Here is a 19,837-nt window from a genome sequence, read left to right on the forward strand (position 1 = left end):
TAAACAAAATGACTAGTAAAAAATCTGTCAGTATTTTTAGAACAGCATAGTGTAAATTTTTTATCGGATATTATTAATTTATCGAAAACGTACCTTTTAACAATAGCTGAACATAACTCTATCAATTCTGCTGTGTTAGAAGTCTCATAATTTTTCGATAAGAACGGTTTTAACACAGACGTCCAATCTACTCCGCCACTGCTCGCTGCCATTGTATTCTGCCATGCCATTTGCTAGTGAACAATGATGACAAGCACACAAGACGAAATTTAGGGATTTTTGATTTTTACATGAAATTCTGTTTTACCAAATCAATTTAATCATTATGCTACGAATTTTAAAAAAGTAACTGAAAAGGAAATTCCATAGACAAATTTGTTTGTAAACTTCATTTAATATATATATATATATATATATATATATATATATATATATATATATATATATATATATATATATGATTCTGTAAAACGTGTTTGAATATTATAAAAGCAACAAACAAATAAAAAATGAAATAAAAAAATCTTAATTGTTTTACTATAGGTGTGATAGGACCATTTAAATCGGTATAGTGACATTACTGTTGGTAACTGTCATATAAATGGTGCGTTTGTCAAGCTCTAGCGCCAATTTCATTTTCCAAGAAATCCTTTATCATAGTTTTCCATTTATTTTTATAATTCATAGTGTTGCGAAAATTAAATGTACAATACACTAAATATATAAATGAAAATTTATAGGAAGTTCACATACGTCAAACGTCAAGTTATTTATACCTCATGAGATTTAATTCCCTTCTTTATTTTTTGTAAATTTTTAATATTATTGCTATTAAAGCGACATTCTGATAAAACATTTTTGATTACTCATTAGGACGACGCGAGGATAATCGGAACATTGTGCAGAGCAAAATTAATCTGACAACATTACCTTGACAATTTGATTCACTACAAGGTCTCTTATGTAAAACTTTATATCTAATTATTGAAAATAGGAGTTGACATGTAAAAATATAAAAACAATTAAAACAGGAATAATGTTAAAGATTTATAAGTTTATTCCCTTCGTCCTTTGCCTTATTTTCAGAGGCATTAATTGAGCATTTTTAATCATTTTATTTAAATCCCATAGATCTATGCTGCACGTATATGAGTTTGATTACAGCCATTTTTAAATTTAAGAAAGTATGATTATTAAATGTTTTAAAAATATATTACATATTTTATGTATGTGATTAATTATTGGATTTTGAATAGATTTGTGGAAATAATATTCCATAGAGTGAATAAGATGCGCGAGCATCTCGCTATTGAAAAAAAATCTCTTGTGTGCTGTTGCCAGCTGAAGTAATTGTCGTTGATTTTCTGTTAGATTTACAAGTTATCTTCACAAATGTGTGTCTGTTATCTGTATTCATGTATGCAATTAGGATAGGCAGTGATGAAGTTTTACAAATAATTAATAGTAAATGTTAACAAACGACAAGTTAGATCGCAATATCAATCCAGTGTACGAAGATATCTATATTATCGAATGCCACAACATTTTTTGCTACATATCTCGTTCAGTTAACTTAAACAGTAATGGCTACAGCTTCATTTGTAGAAAATGATACAATGGTAAGTGAATTTGGCATTTTTCACTTAATTTGTGTTATAAGTAATAAATGTACAAGTTGTATATTATTTTCTATTGTTTATGTTTAACTTTATAGTTACATAAGAAACATGTTTCTTTTGTTTATATAAACACTAAAATTTAGTTGTTGATTATAGATCAATAAATGTTTTGATTTAAGGGACATGTATTTAGTAATATAGATAATATTCATTTTATTTATGCATTTAATGTTAAAATTAATATTATACAGTTTTGGAATTCTAAAATACTTAGAAATATGCATATTCTTAAAAAAGGTTTTAATATCTATAGAAATATCACGCAAATGTTATTATTTTTAGTGTTAATATAATTTAGTTTTCTTAAACTTTTTACTTCTTAGACCTTTTTAAATGTTTTTCGTGATGATTTGTCTTAATTTCTGGTCTCTTTTCTATGAAAATTGACGCGTTTTTACGTTATTAAGAACTTATTTTCATAGAAAAGAGACCTAAAATCAAGACAAATTATCACAAAAAACATATAAAATACCAGTTTTTAATGTACACTACACCCAATTACTTGCATTCTTAACAAAATTTGCTATTATTTCGAATCAATGGATTGGGCAAACAAATAAAAAATTAAACCCTTTATTACAGCTCAATAATGATGAACTCTGGAGGGAGTGTGCTGCTTGGCTTACGAGATGGGAAATACTCAGACCCGACCACAAAGCCAACTGGCCCTCTGCTTCCATTGTAGATCTGGCTAATATACTAAGAGATGGAGTATTGCTTTGTAAGTTGCTCAATAAAATTGATCCTGGATGTATTGATATGAAAGATGTTAACTTAAAACCTACTCTTGCCCAAGTAAGTGAAATATTTTATAACAATTTCCTTGTTTTTGCTTTAATATCTTATAAATACTATTATTTCGTTTCAGTTTTTATGTTTAAGAAATATAAATTTGTTCCTAAGAATATGTGAGAAACATTTCGGCTTAAAACAGGCTGATTTGTTTGAAGATACAATGTTATTTGATTTGACAAATTTTCATAAAGTCTTATGTACCTTATCGAAGCTCTCTTTATGTTCAAGAACCTTGAGATCCAGAATACCGTAAGCATAATTGATAAGTTTTACTTTCTTATGTGTAATATACTTAATGATGTTTATTGTAGAGGTTTTGCTGCCCAAAAATTGAAACGAGAAGAAGAAGTGATTTTTCAAAGTCTCAAAAATGTGTAAGTACATGATCTATTATCAATTTGACTATTTTTTTCTAGGTTCTTGAAAGTATTATTACATTCTTTTACAAATTTTTATTAAATAGATTATATGAGTCTATACAATTGAACTATAATATATAAATGAGTTAATTGAAAAATTTGTATTTCACATTCTGTTTGTTTATACTCTTATATCTCAAAAACAATATTGGATATGAGCCCTAGTTTTTATTGAAATTTGAATGACATTTCACACTTTTTTTGCCATCTATACACCACATTATCAACTAAGTCTAGCATCTTCAGGTGTCTATTGAGACAACAGTGCCCCAATAGGACTCCTGTTAGTATTCATAGATTATTATTACTCGGGTTGATACACATACTCTTTGCCTGTTTCAGCCTCTGAAGGTTGTCCCAATAATTAGTTTTGCTCCTGACTATCTTCTCTTCCAGTGCTTTTTCCATTACTCTGTAGCAGATACCACAGAAGGGTTCTGATCCCATGGAGAGCTTGTCTGCTACCTTGTCTCACACTTTGATGTGATAGAGATTTAGTTCTCTGCTAAATTTAGCATCTTCATCTGCCCATTAATGTGACAGAATTTCTGTTAGTATTCGTAGGTTGTTCTTGCTTAGGATGATACTTTCAGCAGATCTTCTAGCTTCCCAGAAGTGTCTTTCCATCCATGTCCACCATCTTTTTTAATGCTTTCTCTATTTTCTGTAGCTGATGCTACAAAAGTGTTCAGGTCCTGTGAAGGAATTGACTGTTCCTACTTTAACAAGTCTGTCAGTTATTTCGTTTCCTTCCACTTCATTTTTTTTGTTTAGCTTGTCCATGCATAAAGTTTTTTACTTCTTTCAGTATCTCTTGATTGTTTTTTTTTAAATTTCTTTTTAAAAATACATAATTAAATTTCCATTTTTTTTAATAGCGATATAGCATTACAGACTGATACTAGTTACGCTAGTCCTAGCTGGTTACAATTTAGGATCCCGTGTCCCCAGTCCGATGACTGGGAAGAAGAAGTTTATGGCGATTTGTGTTATGTAACACTTGCGTCTCCTTTACCAGAGGTATGAACTCTGGGCAATTACTGTGAATGTGGTGTAGTTATTCGGCTGTATACTTGTGGTTAAAAAACCATTTTTGGAAAATTTTAAATTTGAAATTGGTAAATTATTTCCTAATATCATATCATGTGTCAATTTTCCTTGATAAACTTCTGCATTTTGATTTTTTCTTCTATAACTACAATCATACAGTTGTTCGTAAATATTTTTGTCCAATAAGTCTTAAAATCGTTTCTGATGTATAAAAGTACATTTTAAATGCTCTTAATGAATCTTTTTGAGATTTTTAACACTTAAAATCAGTTTAAACCATATTCAGTAGAGTTATAATTGACAATTTAGGTTTTTTTCTCTTAGATGTTGTACGTTCTGAGATTAAATATTAATTAATATTTATAACTTTATATTAGGGTGTACTGCCTCCATAGAACAAGTCCATCGAGTCACAAAAAGTAGAAAACTGCCTTTTAAAATATCATCAAGGCATTCGACAAGGTCTAATCCTGAAATCCTACTTGCCAGACATACACTTTGGAGTGAAAATGCAACACCACATTACAACTTTACCCCTGGTAATGTTTCACTGGGGAGGGCACTTGTAATATATGTGCTAGCATCTAATCAGGACCCAGTTAAGCATTGCCTTTCAAATATTGCAGACGAAATTGGACATCATATCCTTGTGGCTAAAAACTTGAGAATGAAAGTGACTGAAAATAAATCTGTTCATGTACCTACACCCAATGGAGAGGGATCTATCCAACTGTGATCTTCTGCAGCAAAATATCTGGACCAATGATTAACCTGGACGACGTACATACTAACCAAGAGAAAGCCTAAACCGTACTAGTTAATAGGTATGAGGAACCTAACAATCAACAACAAGCTACTAATATACAAAGTGACACTTAAAACCAACTGGAGTTATGGAACTCAAATATACAGATAAGTACTTAGAACTCTTGTGAATTCTCCATGGTATGAACCCAACAACGTTATTGCTTCAAATTCAGTCAGTTAAGGAAGAAATATCTCACTTCTCCTAGAAGTATATTCACCGTTATAGGCTTAACTTCTAATGAGGCTTCCAATATAGTGAAGACAGCTTCTGTATGATCTATTTGACATATTTTTTAGTGTCATAGTTTTCCCTCAATCAAACTACTTTTTTAACAAAAAAAATTGTCACTGGGCAAATGTTCTACAAGATTGCCAATAAAAAGGAGGTTTAAAAAAATATTAGTGCATATTAAATTAAAAAAAAGCGGTATTCGTAGCAACTGTTTTCCAAAAATTTGTTGAACGAACTTTTAATCATGAATAAACAAAAAAAGATGTTAAAATTTTCCAAAAATGGCAATAACTCACTGATACATCGCTGAATTCCAATTGTTGAATAAATTTTAAGTGTTGTTGATGTTCACTTTGTGCTGAGTAGTTAGAAATGTCACTGATATATATTTTATATTCACATTTTTCAGGATTTCTATTTTTTTGGGGTATTTCATTTTATCTGTTTTAGCATGTTATTCATTTTGTTAGGACCATATGCATACAAGGTGGTCCAAAATTGTGTATATTCATTTCTACAGCTGATACGTCAAAAAATTCTACGTGAAAATCATATTTTTTGAATAATTATAAATTAATAGATAATTATTTTCAGTGATTTCTAATTAACTGAACTAAATGACAATACTGGTAGAGGTAGAGGTGATATTTACAGTTGTTAAGTTTTCCACCCTATTCTTCTTTATAAATTTACTACACTCGAAATTATTTGAATGTAGTAATTTATTTTATTCACTTCGAAAAGAAATAAATTTGTTTATTTCTCCGTAACATCTTTTGAATCGGGCAAGTTGGAACCATTTTGTTTTTCGTTGATGGAAAATAATTTTCGGCGCGGTTTTTATTGTATTTTTACGTTTATATAAGGAATACGTATTTACCAAAATAACTACATAAACACATAGTAACGAATACAAATACACTATGACATTGAAGGTTATTTTGTAAACTGTCTCAATTACTTGATCATGCGCGATATGAAAATTGCGTTCCAACAGTATCACGTTCAAGTATTTCTATTGTGACACACATTTTAGATCGTGTAACTTTCTATATCAGGTTGTAAAATATTTTGAAGATTGAGTATTTAATCTTCTGAACGATTCAGTGAAATGAACAAAAATAATTATTTTCTCTATTCTCAATCTGCGTCAAAGGTGGTCAAGTCATGCGCAGTGCAAGTTCGAAATATAATCTTAGCTTATTGTTGGAACAAACCTCAAGTTGTCAATTCGAGAATCACGTTGGACTTTGTTTTTAGCGGGTGATTCAAATTAATATATTAAATAACCTTCCCGGAATAGTTAAATATTCAATTCCTATATATAAACGGAAACTATATTGAAATATGGCCCTAACTAAACATTTATTATGATAATAATTTATTGAAAAAATCATAAAAAATGTATGAAAATTCCATCACCGTTTTTTTAGTTGAAAATAAAACGAAACTATAGTTTTTTCACAGAGTTCGATATAAAAAGCTATATAAATGAGAGTAAATAATCAACTAACTCTCACAATATCCATTTTTTAAAGATAACTATGAGAAAGAATCTCAAGAAGTTATATCAAGATTGTATACGATAAATATTATGTAATCTAACCTACAAAAAAAAACTTTATATTCAGTCTAAACATTTTTTTTACTCTCTATGTGTTTATATGTACTGAATGTGTATCAACAGCTCGCATTTTTAAAATTACGATCACCTTATTGTTCACAATATTATCATCATGCATGGCTTTTTTGTGTTAGAGAGATGCCAGTCAGATCAAGGAACCTAGCCGATCACCATTGCGCTTTTAATGTAGCTAGTGAGGAAATATATCAAGATTTATGTCTTGACAAAACAACTGCTGAGGTACTTTTATTTATTTCTATCGTTACGTTATCACCAAACTTCGAAAGGTTAACTTGTCATCCTTACTTTTCAGAAATTTTCAATTGGAAATTGTTCTGAATAGAAAATGTTTACGTTTATATATTTATTATTCTATTTTAGATCAATTTTGACTCATTTTTTGTGATGAACACTTTTTTTCGTATTAGCATCTGTTTCTTTGCGTTGCAAGATCAGTGTTGCCAGATTTTTTTGACGATCTTTATAGACAAATAATTTACAATCATAGATTTAATATTAAAGATAGACAGAACGAAATATGGAAGCTTGTTCAATTGGTCTCGAACACTCGAAGTGGAAAGTAAGTGAAACAGATAGAGTATTGTTCCCACTCTCTTCAGAGTGTTTTAGTCTTGCGCATCTTTTTTGCGCACGAAGCAAGCTCACTACTGATATTTTAGAGAATTCTCAAGCATGCGCAGTATAGATAGAAGACCAACCGTCCACATAGTATTCCATATATGGGTATACCACTCCTATCTTTTTCTGCTTCGTTCTGATTGGATCGCTATGACGTCGTAGTGGGAACGGCAAAGGAAACGAAATGAGTAGAGGGATAGAGAATTGTAAACCTATATTCTTTCTCTGTCTATTCCAATAATACAATTTCATTTAAATGCCATTCTCTCTATCTTTAATATCATCTCTATGGTTACAAAACTTTATATAGTTCGAAATGTTCGTAACTAAATATTTTAGATAAAACCTTCATAATTTGAACGAAATTATTTTTTTTTGGCTTATGTAATTAATTTTAATAGAAATAAAATTTGTTGGAATGATTTTTGTTAAATATACAATCACGATTCTAGATTTTTCAAATTCGTATTAAAACTTTCAATCGTTTTATAACAAATTTTTTGTTTCGAAATTCTTAATATGGGAGAAATGTCTTCACTACTGGCAACATAGGAGAAGATTCTCAAGTTAGGCCGCGCATATTTTCCCTCTTAAAGTATTCTAGGTTATGTGACATGAAGTGTGTTGATTTTGAAGATAATATAAAATTGAATTATTTTTGAAATGGGCAAAAAGTTGGGAGGCAATGGTTAAAATCTCGAAGTTAGCATCATTTTACGTAGTGATTATAAAAAAAATCAAAATTCCTAAGCCTTATAGAAAACAGGTTATTTATTGTTTTTGTTTTGTGCTAAGAACTCAGTTTTGAATATTTTGAATGGAAATTACGAAACTTTCTTAGTTTTGGTAAAAATTTATGGTATTTTTGTTTCACAACAAATTTTAGCAACCCCAACCGACTGAAAAAAGGGATTTCGTGATAAAAGAATTGTTAGATACTGAAAAAAATTACGTAGATGTTTTAGAAAAGTTAAGAAAAAATTTTATGTTACCATTGACGAATCAGATGTCGCCCGAACATCACATGACTGTATTTTTTAAGATAAAGGTAAGGTAAAGTGAAGTTTTTTTTAAATAACAGTTTTTATATATAATTAAATTTTCTATTTACTTCTTATACCTTTTTATATATATTTTCGTGATGATTTGTTTTGATTATGGATATACATAGATAGAAAATCAGTTTAAAACCAAAACGATTCATTAAGAAAAAAAAAATGGAATAAATTCATGTTTAATAAGCACAGTGAACCAGATTTTTTACTTCAAAAACAATACAGAACAATAATCAAGACCGAAATCTAGAAGTATATCTACGATTAATAGATTATAACAAGTTTACGATAATCTAGAGAATACAAAGTTATATGAGGCTTAGAAGTCTTAGGTGTCTCAAGAAAACTTGGTGAGGTGAAACTGATTTGAATAGAATTGAGATCAAAGTATTTTCCCAATGAAGGATATCAGAAAGTTTTTAAGGAAAATAGGGGTGAAGTAAGAAGATCAACTCTACTTTTTCACTTCACATTGAAGGTAATCATAATGAAAGCACAAATGCAAACACAAGGTTTGATCTATCACCGCAAGCTTAAAATTTTAGCATATGCAGTCGATAATTGTATTACCAGCCAGATCCCAGGGGAAATAGGAAACAGGAATCAAGAAGAATGACAAAAAGAAAATGCAACTGCAAAAACAGATATTTCAAGACGAAAAATGAGGTATATCGTTTTGAAAAAGTTGAGTCTTTTGACTATCTAGGTGTGCTGATTACGTATAAGGATGGTGAGACGAAAGAACAATAAAATTGAATAACAAAGGGTAGTAGAATAATTAAGGTTATGTTAAGTTGAATATTCTCAAACCAAAATGTGAGTCCTAGGTGTTGAAAAAATAAAAGTTTGGTGGAGGAAAATGAAAATGAACGATAAGTCATGTAGAAGAAGAACAAAACAGAATTAGAAGAATAAGTAGACAGATTGAATGGTGGGAATAAGTGGAAAGTGGAGTGGAGAGGAAGGAGAGATAAAAAGAGTAGTGGAAAAAGAACAAAACAGAGTTTAAAGATTTTGAAATATATATTTTGTATGTATAATAAATTAGAGATATCAAATAAAACGAAAAATAATTTTAGGAATTGAAAGATGTACATTCAGAATTTTTGGACGAATTATTAAAAATTCGAACGCATCCAAATGTAAAAATAAGTAATATTTTTATGAGGTTCAGAGAGAAATTTCTAGTTTACGGAATGTATTGTGCCAATCTAACGAAAGCCACATCAATATTACAAGAACTCTGCGAAACTCAAGAAGTTTATAATCAAATTATAATTGTAAGTTTATGATTGAATTAAAAACTACAATTCTCTAATAACCGATCATATTTTAGAAATACGAAAAAGAGGATAATAATGGTAAATTCAAATTAAGAGATGTCCTTTCCGTACCAATGCAAAGGATATTGAAATATCATCTCTTACTCGAAAAATTAATAGAACATACAAGTGAGGTGAGTAATGTTGTAAAATATTGCAATATTGTTGTAAATTAAAGAGAAACTGAATTTATTAAATAAGAAATCTTCATACAATAACGATATGTGGATATGGGAATCATCAGTTTCAATATATTTATCGCTATCTTCAATATCTGTATTTTTGCTTATCCTTCTGTTGTTTTTCTAACTGTATTTATCATATTCCAGTTGTGCGACAAATACATTATCTTTCCAGCCTTTTCAGTTGTTAACCGATTCATCTTTTCGCAGTAGATCCGACTAAAGTTCAAAGCTCAGCGATTTAAGTTGTTGGGACACAAGGAACAAAACCATACAAAAGGATTCTGGTGCTAGAAAAAAAAAACTGGTTAAAAGAAGTGAAATATGACATAAGCGGAGTAGAAGGAAAAGACAGGAAATAAGCGACAAGATGTAGATATGAACTATGGGGATTGATCCACCTCAAAAAGAGGATCTACAAAGCATGGTTGCGGCCCAACCCCATTAGCCCCAGACCAAAGCTGCCGAAAGTTCTTTCACTAGCAGCAGATGTTACTGGATCTTAGGTCAACATCAGTTAGTTCTTTTCAAGCCCCCTATATGACAACAATGAATTAATTGCTTTTTACTTTAGTGTCTTTTTAATATTCCCCCCCAATCTAAGACTAGTTGTAAACAATTCGCGCTTTGTTTAATTATTAACCTTGTTTATATACGTACATTCCTAAACATACAATAACTTACATTAAAATGTTTAACCTTGTCCTCGCGTCGGTTCAACTCTGTTCATATTTGTCTTTTTGGCCTTCGGGGTTTATAACATTTCTCGAGATTATCTAGAACAGATTTTTCTTCGGATAAATATGCGGATAGATACCCAATTTATGTTTACTTTCCCATTTCACTGTTCTTTTAGTCTTAATTTTAAAGGTTTAACAATAATACGAACATGACTTCGATTTCTATCGACCTTGTCCTCGCTTCGGTTCAACTCGGTTCATATTTGTCTTTTTTACCTTCGGTATTAATAACCACAACAATATGTATAATCGGATTGTTTGAATGAAAGGATTTTTAATGATTGGATTTTTCAGACACACGAAGAGTACAACGATCTGAAACGAGCTAAGGAAGCAATGCTAGATGTAGCCGGTTATATCAACGAAGTAGCTAGAGATAGCGAACATTTAGATGTGATAAATAATTTACAAGACACCATAACCGAATGGAATCTCATGCCGAGTCAAAAATTAACAGATTACGGTAGATTAGTTAAGGACGCGAGTCTCAGAATTAAGGCACACGACGATCAGAAAAATAGGAATAGATACGTTTTTATTTTCGATAAATGCATTTTGATCTGTAAGCAATTGAAGGTGAGGTTGTTTCCGATAATTTTATCGATGCGTTTTAATCGAAATTTTTCATAAATAGGGTAACCAATTTGCTTTTCGTGATTTGATAAATATAGCCGATTATCGAGTCGACGAAATACACAACAGGCCGATTTTAAATAAAGAAGCGAGATCGTTTTTTCAATTTTGTTTGGTCAAAAACGATAATCAAAACGCGTATACGGTTTCTCTGAGAACCGCCGAGCTCAAACAACAAATTATAAAAGCCATAAACGATTGCATGTAAGTATTTTCACAACCTTTTTATTTATGTAAAAAGTGAGTACTGACCTTTAGTACCAAATAAATATGCCCGCAGATATCGATCTTGAACTTCTGTAGGTTGTAATGCTCGAGAAAGACCTGATTCCATAAGCTTGCCTTCTCCAATCAAATTAGAGTCTACAAGCGAAATCTGCCTGTCGAGTAAGGCTTGAAAACACTGCTCGAGGTGGGATTATGTGGAAGAGCATATGTCGTGGTAATATCCGTAAACCAAAGTAAGGTCAGCGACCTTTCTACTATAATCTAAGCTTCTGGTCAACTCCGGATCACCTATAAGTCTCTTTTGTATTGATCGGAGTATCATCAAGGGAATTTGCGGTGACTGTGATATTCCATACAGGACCAAATCCTGAGCTGTAATTATAGCCTTCTTTGTAAAGGGGTTTTGGCTGGATTAAACTCGAATCAGTTTGCTTCCACCCCACTCTAGATCGGTATTGATGGTGGGGATGTGTTGCTGCCCACGGATTTTGGTTTTAACCGAGTGTGAGCGACAAGATGCATCCCTGGGGAACACCAGAACATCGAACTTTCTGAAGAGTGACCATCGGTAGCGACGTAGATGGATCGGTATTTGAGGAAACTACTAAGCCAGCCGATAAGTGAGGACGTCAAACCGTACGGTCTTGATTTATTTAGAAGTGTGTTGTGGCGACGATTTCCTGGCTAAACAACCCTCGCAGAAGCATGCCGAACCCTGTTAAAAGCCTTCGACTTGTCCATACGTTTGTGAAGTAGACCAGGAGATCTCTTGTTGATCTATATTGATGGTCACTGATGATGTTAGTAGACTCGAGATTTGCTGGAACAATCCTTTTTTCCCGTGACCTTTTTTTGTATGGGTTGAATAAAAACAAGTTTCCAATCTAATATTAATATTATTTTTTTTTTTTACAGAAATAATTTGAGACCCAAATCACTGAAACATACCAACCACAATTTCGAGCTACACACATTCCCCCAACCGACTCAATGTGTATTCTGCTCCAAATTTCTCAAAGGTCTCATTTCCCAAGGTTATAAATGTTCGACTTGTGGTATAAGCGTCCATAAAGATTGTATACAAAAATCGGGAAAATGTTTCCAAACGTTACATTTCAATAATTCCACAACATCGAACGGTTTAAATGATCCGTTAAGTGATAAACTTTGGTTTGTCGGAGAAATGGATAGGAATAAAGCTAGTATGAAATTGGAGAGGAGGGAAAATGGAACGTTTATGGTTAGATTGAGGCCTCAAAGCGGTCAAAATGACATTTATGCTCTCACGTTAAAGTAAGTTGATATCTTTATAAACATATCGGATGGGATCGGTATTGAATAGCCCTAAAATATAGAATAAAACCTAAAAAAAATGTAAAAACATTAGTATTCTCAATAATTTTCACTTATGAATAATTTAAACGGCCCGGACGAACCTTTAGATAGTTAATGGCGAACATAAGTCTCTGCTCATGTCCGCCGTTAACTGAAAGTGAGGTTAGGCGTAACCACTGTGGTCTTTTTGTTGTTGCGACTGTTTTGAATGCAAATAAAACGACTTGCCTCATTAAAAAAATATTCCGAACGAAGTAAAAATGCTTAAATTTGATATCACATACTTTAATTGTGAAATTTTATCGTTTTTAGGACTGATACGGTAAAACATATGAAAATATGTTGCGTAAATGAATTTAATAGGGATTCCAAAAAGTATTACTTATCTCAATCGAAATTTTTCAACAGTATTGAAGAACTAGTGCTCAATTATCAAAATTACGGTCTCAATGAAAATTTTAAAGGGTAAATATGTTTTTTTTTTATAATCATTATTTTCATACATATATATGATGTATAAGTGATTATTGTGGTATTGTGGCAATCAAACACCAATTAATATATATTCCAACTTCATAATAACTGTGTATTCATAATCAGCGAAACAATTAATAAATAAATTTATAATGTAATATTAAATTAATTCGTTTCGAAAAGCAACTTTCCACAAAATGATTTAATCCAAAATATTTATTATACTGCTTGGATCGATAAACTAATACTCTGAAGATGAATAAATAGTTAATCGAAAGCTTGACATATATATTAAAAAGAGTACAATTTGGCGTTTGATTGCCACAATCCCACAATAATCGATTTATGATTCAATCTTTTATAGATTAGCAGAAGATACACGATTACTATGGCCCTTTCGACAATTAAGAGCTATAGTTATTCGTAATTATGATGCTAAAGATCAATATCAGATTAGTGTTAGGGGAGATGAAGTCGTTACCATAATTGGGAAGGAAGGTTATAAAGAAGGTTTTTGGAAAGTGAGAACTATAAATAGTGAGGTATGTAACTTATACATTATTCTATCATGTCTTGTGATTGATTGTATTCACCACTTTAAAACATTTCTATATGTTGTTTACGTTTAATCAAAACTAATTATAGAAATATTTTGATAAATATATGTGTGTTACGGTAAGTGTGCTCAATAATAGAATTGTAGAAATAGCGGAGATAATCAGAGCAGCAGTATAATTATACCAGTCACTACAATGTGGAACCGAAACGGATTTTCGAATAATGGAGAGGAAGATATTGGGGTCTGTGAAGATCTAAGGATACCCAAGAAGGTTAATGAACCACGAGATCAAAAAAGAAGTGGAAGAAGGCGATATAGAAACAGTTATAAAGATCCAAAAGCTCTGATTCGTTAAGTAACAGACTAGAAGCCAAGAAGTCAATCCAAAACACGTTGACAACAAGTAATATTGCAGAGGTGACAGTGAAGAACTGGATACAAGTCGTGGAGGATAATGAGGAGCTGTAACAGGTTGTAGGGGAACCCCGTCTGGGGGCTATGTGGCGGTTTACCTCTTCTGACTTTAGAATATTCGATTGTATAGATTTATTGGATAGCCTCACACTCACTCACCAAGAGGTGGTCGGCGTTTTTCCTTGGTCCTTTGCAGAAACTATAAGAGCTGTCGGAAGTTTCTTTGATGTTCTCCAAATGGTAGTTCATCAGACAGTGTCGACCGAGTATACCAATAACTGTCCATAGATCATATTTGCTTAATAAAAGTACCTTTTGGAACCAGTTGGTAGAATGAGAAAGAAATATCTTCGATTGTTTTAGACACTAATATTTTATATCTGAAAAATTGCTTCAATGAAGTTTTTAAAACAAAAAATAGTAAATGTACGATTTGTTTAGATCAATTGGAAACAGACTAGTACTCGATTAATAATTTTCTGTTTATATTTTAGGTTATAAACCGAATAATCTTAATTTTGTAACTTTTAAATTATCTCTGAAACGATTTTAACAAATTTTAGTTCTTAAACTGAATATAATTCTTGTTTTAGATCGGATTCGTACCCCATAACGTATTAAGAGTTGACGGGGAAGTTCGATTTGACTGTTAACCATCAAGTATCTTCAATTTTCAACTAGTCAAGCAAAAAAATATGTTAAAATGCAATAATAGTTAGACATACTCAACGATGATGTATTAATGTGTAAATAATTTATGAATGTTGATTTTATAGAATTTTTTATAGGTCCAAAATCATTTCTTATATATGTCTATTTTATATAAATATCAAATTTATAATTTATAGCATTATAAACGGAATAAAATTATTGTTCATGAATGTAAATGGTTTTATTGATTCATCAGCATTCCTTGTTATAACTCAAGTCTTTGATAAAGTGTTAATAAGAAGGTCTTTTCTTCAAAATAGAACATTACATTCCATCTTATTTCAAATTATTTAAATCTTCCTTAATAACTAGACAATTCAGAACCAGAATCAATGGAAAAGTCTCAGGCACATTTTGGGGCCATTATTTTGTTTACTATATACATGAGATCTTCCTATAACAGAAAATATTGTAACGGGAACATTTGGGGATGATAAACACACTTAAAACTCTTAGGTGATTGAACTAGGAAGTTCATTGAACAGTTCAGAATTAATGGAGAAGCCTCAGAAATATTCCTGATCAAGTCTGGGATACCAAAGGACAATGTTTTGTGTTCTGGGGCCATTATTTTTCTACTATATACATGAGATCTTCCTATGACAGAAAATATTGAAACGGGAACATTTGGGGATGGTATTGTCATTTTATCCAGTCAAGAAGATCCAGCAACTGCTACAGCTCACCTCAAACATCACTTAAAGCCATTAGAAAATTGAACCAGGAAGTGAAGAATCAAAATAAATTTGCACATATAACATTCAGTTCGAAACAGGACTAATTACCATCATTTATTATCAATAATGTAAAAATATCAGAAACACATTCAGTTTATTATCTTGGAGTACACCTGGATCCAAAGCTTAGCTGGAAAGAGCATATAGTAAAAAAATAAACAAATTGTTTTGTAATTAAAAAAAGTTCTATTCGTTACTATAAAAAAATTTTTATTCAACTATGGACAATATGATTTTAATTTATAAGTCTGTGGTTAAATCCATGATACAAAACTTTGGGGTTGGATTAGTGAATCAATTTATTCTATCTTCCATGGGAGCCAATCCAAAATACTTTGTGCAATGGTTTGTATCAAATGATACTGCCCACAAAAATCTTGGTATACCATCAATCATATCATGCCTTTTATCAAGTTTATTATTATAACCAAACCAATTATCTTATAGAAAACTTTTTAATTCTTATCGCTGGTTTATGAACAGATAAAAAAATTATTTTCTATGCTATTTAGAGGCAAAGACATCAATGTTTTTAAAGAACCATCAAGAGATGTGAAGACGTTAAGTAATGGATTCAAGAACATTCTTAATAAAGTTATGGATGAATACTTTGTATTGTATTGTATCTTTGAAAGATCCGCTTAAAATTGTCACATTATTTAATTGTTTCTAAACAAACTGTAAATTGTATACTACATAAAAGTGAATAAAATTTGTAAACTAAATATGTAGAAGATTTTAATACCTTTTCCTCCTCCTAAATTATTGCAACTTCTTTCTGCTAGACTTGAAAACAAAGGATCGTATGGTGCTAGATTTTTTAATCATTATACATTAGTTCACAACAATTTTCAAAATAACCGATACATACGGATTTCACAACTTATTTTAATACTAATCACCCATTCTTCATATTTAAAACCTAAAATATATACAAACTACAAGTCTAAGCAGTTCCTCAATTACTTTAGTCACAAGAATTAGATATTGATAATCATTAAATAATTGTTAATTTTAAAAAAAATTAACGAAACCAACTGTCAACTGAGTAGAAAGATTTCTGTCATATACAACAATGATCCGATCACTTTATTCATTTTCTAATCCCATCACTGATCCCAAATACATAAGGTTTGTTCCAACCTGCTAGTTTGGACCGTTATTGTAAGCGTTTAAATGATATTTTCTACGCAATATCCGGCTATGTATGGTTCTTGTAACAGTACATGCTATCAACTAAGTATTGAAAAGACCACCCCGGGTATTATTCACAAACGATATTTAAGTCGATTGGAACATAAATAAGAATCGTTCGTATAACGGTTACCGCCCGGTTGGAACACGTTGCCTCTATTGCGCAGAATCGTCACGTATCAAGGACGGTTTTTTTGATGGGTTGGAACGAACCTACAGTTTACTATAAGCATTAATTTTAATATTTAAACATAAAATAATCGACCCGCATGAAAATCAAAGCAATAATAGATACGTAATAAGTATGATTTAGTAAAATTCTGTAATAACAAATACAATGCGAAAACTAGATCTGAGCAAATTCTATCAAAGTAGAGGTCAAAAAACTAAATAAAGAAGAAGTAAAATCAATTTCGTATTTCGTAAATCATTCCATTATAAATTAATAAAATTAAATATATTGGAAATTATTGAAATTACGATTTTTTATATATTTATAACATCGTTTTGATAAATAGAATGTTAATAACATAACCTTAAAATCTGTTGTTAATTGACATATAAAAAATATCCGTTTGTGGAAAATTAGAATATTTACAATGTAACTTTAAGTTTACTGCAAACTTTGAAAAATAACCAGAATGATCTAACACACAAAAACACAGACTAAGCGTAGAGCTTTTCGTAATATATGAATTAGAAATGATATTTGTAATAACTTGTCGATACTAATTTATAGTGATTTAAAATATTTATACTAATCTAAACATTAATAAATAAATAAATGAAATTGTTATGTTTTTATTTATATTATTTCATATCTGTATGCAAAATTAAGGTCAATGACCTTTATAAAAACGAATTGTCCTTCTTCTACTCTATTGGCCTTTTGTCTAATGACATACAGCCAACCAAGTATTCTCTTCACTATACGTATAATATAATAGGCGCAGACTGACAACACTGTCAAAGATTCGGTATAATAAACGGAGTAGGTTTTATTTTGTATTAACACTTAGTTAATCCGATATTTCTGTTTATAAATTCACTTGAAATAATATGTCAAACTTCTGAATCTTTTTAGTATTGAACTATTATGTTCTATACTCGTATCTTGTAACAGCATTTTGCCTTCTAAGTATTTACGTCTTAATCTGTATGCATGAGATGTCTTCTTACTGTGGCTGATATCTATCAATTGGATTACAATTGTTCGCATTTAATTGTAAACCATTAAATTCCCAGACGTTTTCTATAAACCCTTGAATAACATTGTTTCAAGCTGAATATTTATCTAATTGTAAGATCGATTTCAAATTTAGCAGATACGAAACCCCATTTCTCTCATAAAATGATTTTCTTCGAGATATAGATAATTGAAGTTAATAAATTGTAGATACTCAATGGTACTACGAAATTTATTATTAAGGTGAAACAATTACTCAACCGTATGCGACAATTTGATTTCAATCTCGACAGGGCCGCATTCAGGATCATTTGAAATAATTTAAAACATCGAGTAAAATCAACGCAATTATAATAATATTAGTGTTGGCAAAACTGTTTTGTTTTACAATTGAATTAACAGCTGATAGTTAATATAGAAATTTTTCATAATGCCACGAACATAGATTGGAAATTAAATACTTAAATTATAGACAGGATAAAACTTCTAGCGCTGAATATAATGATCAGAAGTTACTTCGAGTGTGAAGGGTTAGGTATGCAAACAGCTTTCGATTTAATTAAAGGCATTTTGCACCGCAAAGTTCACGAAACTTCGTTTCGCGTTCATTTGATTAAATTAATGATAAAACTAGTTAAATCTCGATTAGTTAGCGACGACGTTTGAGATGTTGAATGTGTAAACACTTTCCTGTTTGTAAATAACAATGTGACATTCAATGGACATTAAGCATAGAGTTAATTTTCCAGAAAGTGGTGACCTTAAGACCATTAGAAGCTTTGACGATTCAATCAGAATAGATTAGAAAGAGATAGAGAGTAGTATACCGATGTTCTATCCCGTTTTCTCTATATTTAATATTAACTATATGATATCAGCATTTTTTTTTGAAATTTTATAAAACCATTTTTTAAAATAATGTATAAATAATTTGACACTATTATTCACCATTGGTGAAGGTTTATATTTGTTTATAATAATAACATCGTGGCATATTGAACTCTTTTAAAATTTGATCATTTAATAACCAAAAAATGTTTTTCACACTCTGGGTAAAAATATAAATGATTCTAAATTAATGATAATATTATTGTAATTTCTGTTGGTAATAAATACCAAACAAATAATATTATTTCAACAAATAAATTATAAAATGGAGATACTAACCTTAATTATACTTTTTGTACTACCCTTCGTCCAGGCTATTTTCTTTACTGTTGAAAATTTTACGTTGTTTTCATTAATTGTTTCGTGGTATTTTCGTACAAACCGTAAAAAAGAATTACATACTGTAGACGTATACTTTTTCTTACTAGAAAAATGTTCACTTTCACGCAAAATTAAATATGTTTAATTGATGAAATTTGTACTTCTTATTTAATATTAACTGGTAACTATATTCTACTATAAATAAACATAACAGCCGCTTTTTTATAGGTTAAGAGGTGTGTATTAGCGGGAACCGTAACATTTATATGACGTTGCCAAGTTTAATTCTACTTCAGAAAATATACCAAATAAAGTTTGTGTCTACTTTTATTTTCACAATTAATATAATTTGTTTTTAAATATGTTTTATAAATTTTATCTGTTAGAAAAAAAAGGTGTTGGCATGAATCTTAAATTTATTCATAAGATGACTTTAATTATATAATTCGTTTCAAATGACAGCCTTAAATGTGATGATAGTTAATATATGACTGTCACACACTCATTTAAACGACTGTTTATACGTTTTAACAAGGAAATCGATTCTATACGAGATAACATTAAAAAAATTAACATAAACAAATTATTTTAAGTATCTATTATAAATTTAATT

At 30.4% G+C, this 19,837-nt stretch overlaps 2 protein-coding genes and 1 long non-coding RNA gene across 10 annotated transcripts in view; 1 reads left to right on the plus strand and 2 right to left on the minus strand.

The window, feature by feature from the left end:
• The window catches only part of LOC130447955 (E3 ubiquitin-protein ligase UBR4), a 35,890-nt gene extending 35,636 nt beyond the window's left edge, over positions 1-254 (minus strand). For 2 of the 4 annotated variants that reach the window (XM_056785034.1, XM_056785035.1), the window contains exon 1: positions 94-254. In XM_056785034.1, coding sequence (XP_056641012.1) covers positions 94-230 — 137 coding nt within the window. In that variant the 5' untranslated portion in view covers positions 231-254. The remainder of the gene's footprint in view (positions 1-93) is intronic. The other 2 variants (XM_056785033.1, XM_056785032.1) reach the window with 1 other exon arrangement.
• Positions 255-1,283: 1,029 nt separating this feature from the next.
• Positions 1,284-15,068, plus strand: LOC130447416 (protein vav-like). 4 transcript variants are annotated; one of them, XM_056784228.1, is made up of 14 exons: positions 1,284-1,619; positions 2,262-2,474; positions 2,548-2,723; positions 2,786-2,848; positions 6,741-6,846; positions 8,132-8,293; positions 9,380-9,580; positions 9,637-9,756; positions 10,839-11,120; positions 11,179-11,381; positions 12,321-12,698; positions 13,053-13,205; positions 13,579-13,756; positions 14,781-15,068. In XM_056784228.1, the coding sequence occupies exons 1-14, from the start codon at positions 1,584-1,586 to the stop codon at positions 14,838-14,840; spliced, it is 2,331 nt and encodes a 776-aa protein (XP_056640206.1). In that variant the 5' UTR covers positions 1,284-1,583; the 3' UTR covers positions 14,841-15,068. The 4 variants fall into 4 exon arrangements, with proteins under 4 accessions (XP_056640206.1, XP_056640205.1, XP_056640204.1 ...); XM_056784226.1 differs by lacking the exon at positions 6,741-6,846 and adding an exon at positions 3,772-3,913 and having other exon boundaries at positions 1,328-1,619; XM_056784227.1 differs by lacking the exon at positions 14,781-15,068 and having other exon boundaries at positions 13,579-14,573.
• LOC130447417 (uncharacterized) lies at positions 9,579-19,426 on the minus strand. Of its 2 annotated transcripts, XR_008910247.1 has the most exons (6): positions 19,183-19,426; positions 16,381-16,557; positions 14,347-14,567; positions 11,430-12,768; positions 10,489-10,580; positions 9,579-10,094 (listed from the first exon to the last, which is right to left on the minus strand). It is a non-coding gene; the product is annotated as an uncharacterized LOC130447417 (long non-coding RNA). The 2 variants fall into 2 exon arrangements; XR_008910246.1 differs by lacking the exon at positions 19,183-19,426 and having other exon boundaries at positions 16,381-16,712.
• Positions 19,427-19,837: the final 411 nt, after the last annotated feature.

Source organism: Diorhabda sublineata, chromosome 8 (genome assembly GCF_026230105.1).
Source record: "Diorhabda sublineata isolate icDioSubl1.1 chromosome 8, icDioSubl1.1, whole genome shotgun sequence".
Taxonomy (NCBI): Eukaryota; Metazoa; Arthropoda; class Insecta; order Coleoptera; family Chrysomelidae; genus Diorhabda; species Diorhabda sublineata.

What these genes read in the sequence shown, in the direction of transcription:
- LOC130447416 (XM_056784225.1), top strand. Translation starts at nt 1,584, where the DNA reads ATGGCTACAGCTTCATTTGTAGAAAATGATACAATG. An exon ending in ACCTTGAGATCCAGAATACC is followed by an intron (nt 2,724 to 2,785) that starts GTAAGCATAATT and finishes TGTTTATTGTAG; the next exon opens with AGGTTTTGCTGCCCAAAAAT. An exon ending in CTGTATTTTTTAAGATAAAG is followed by an intron (nt 8,294 to 9,379) that starts GTAAGGTAAAGT and finishes AAATAATTTTAG; the next exon opens with GAATTGAAAGATGTACATTC.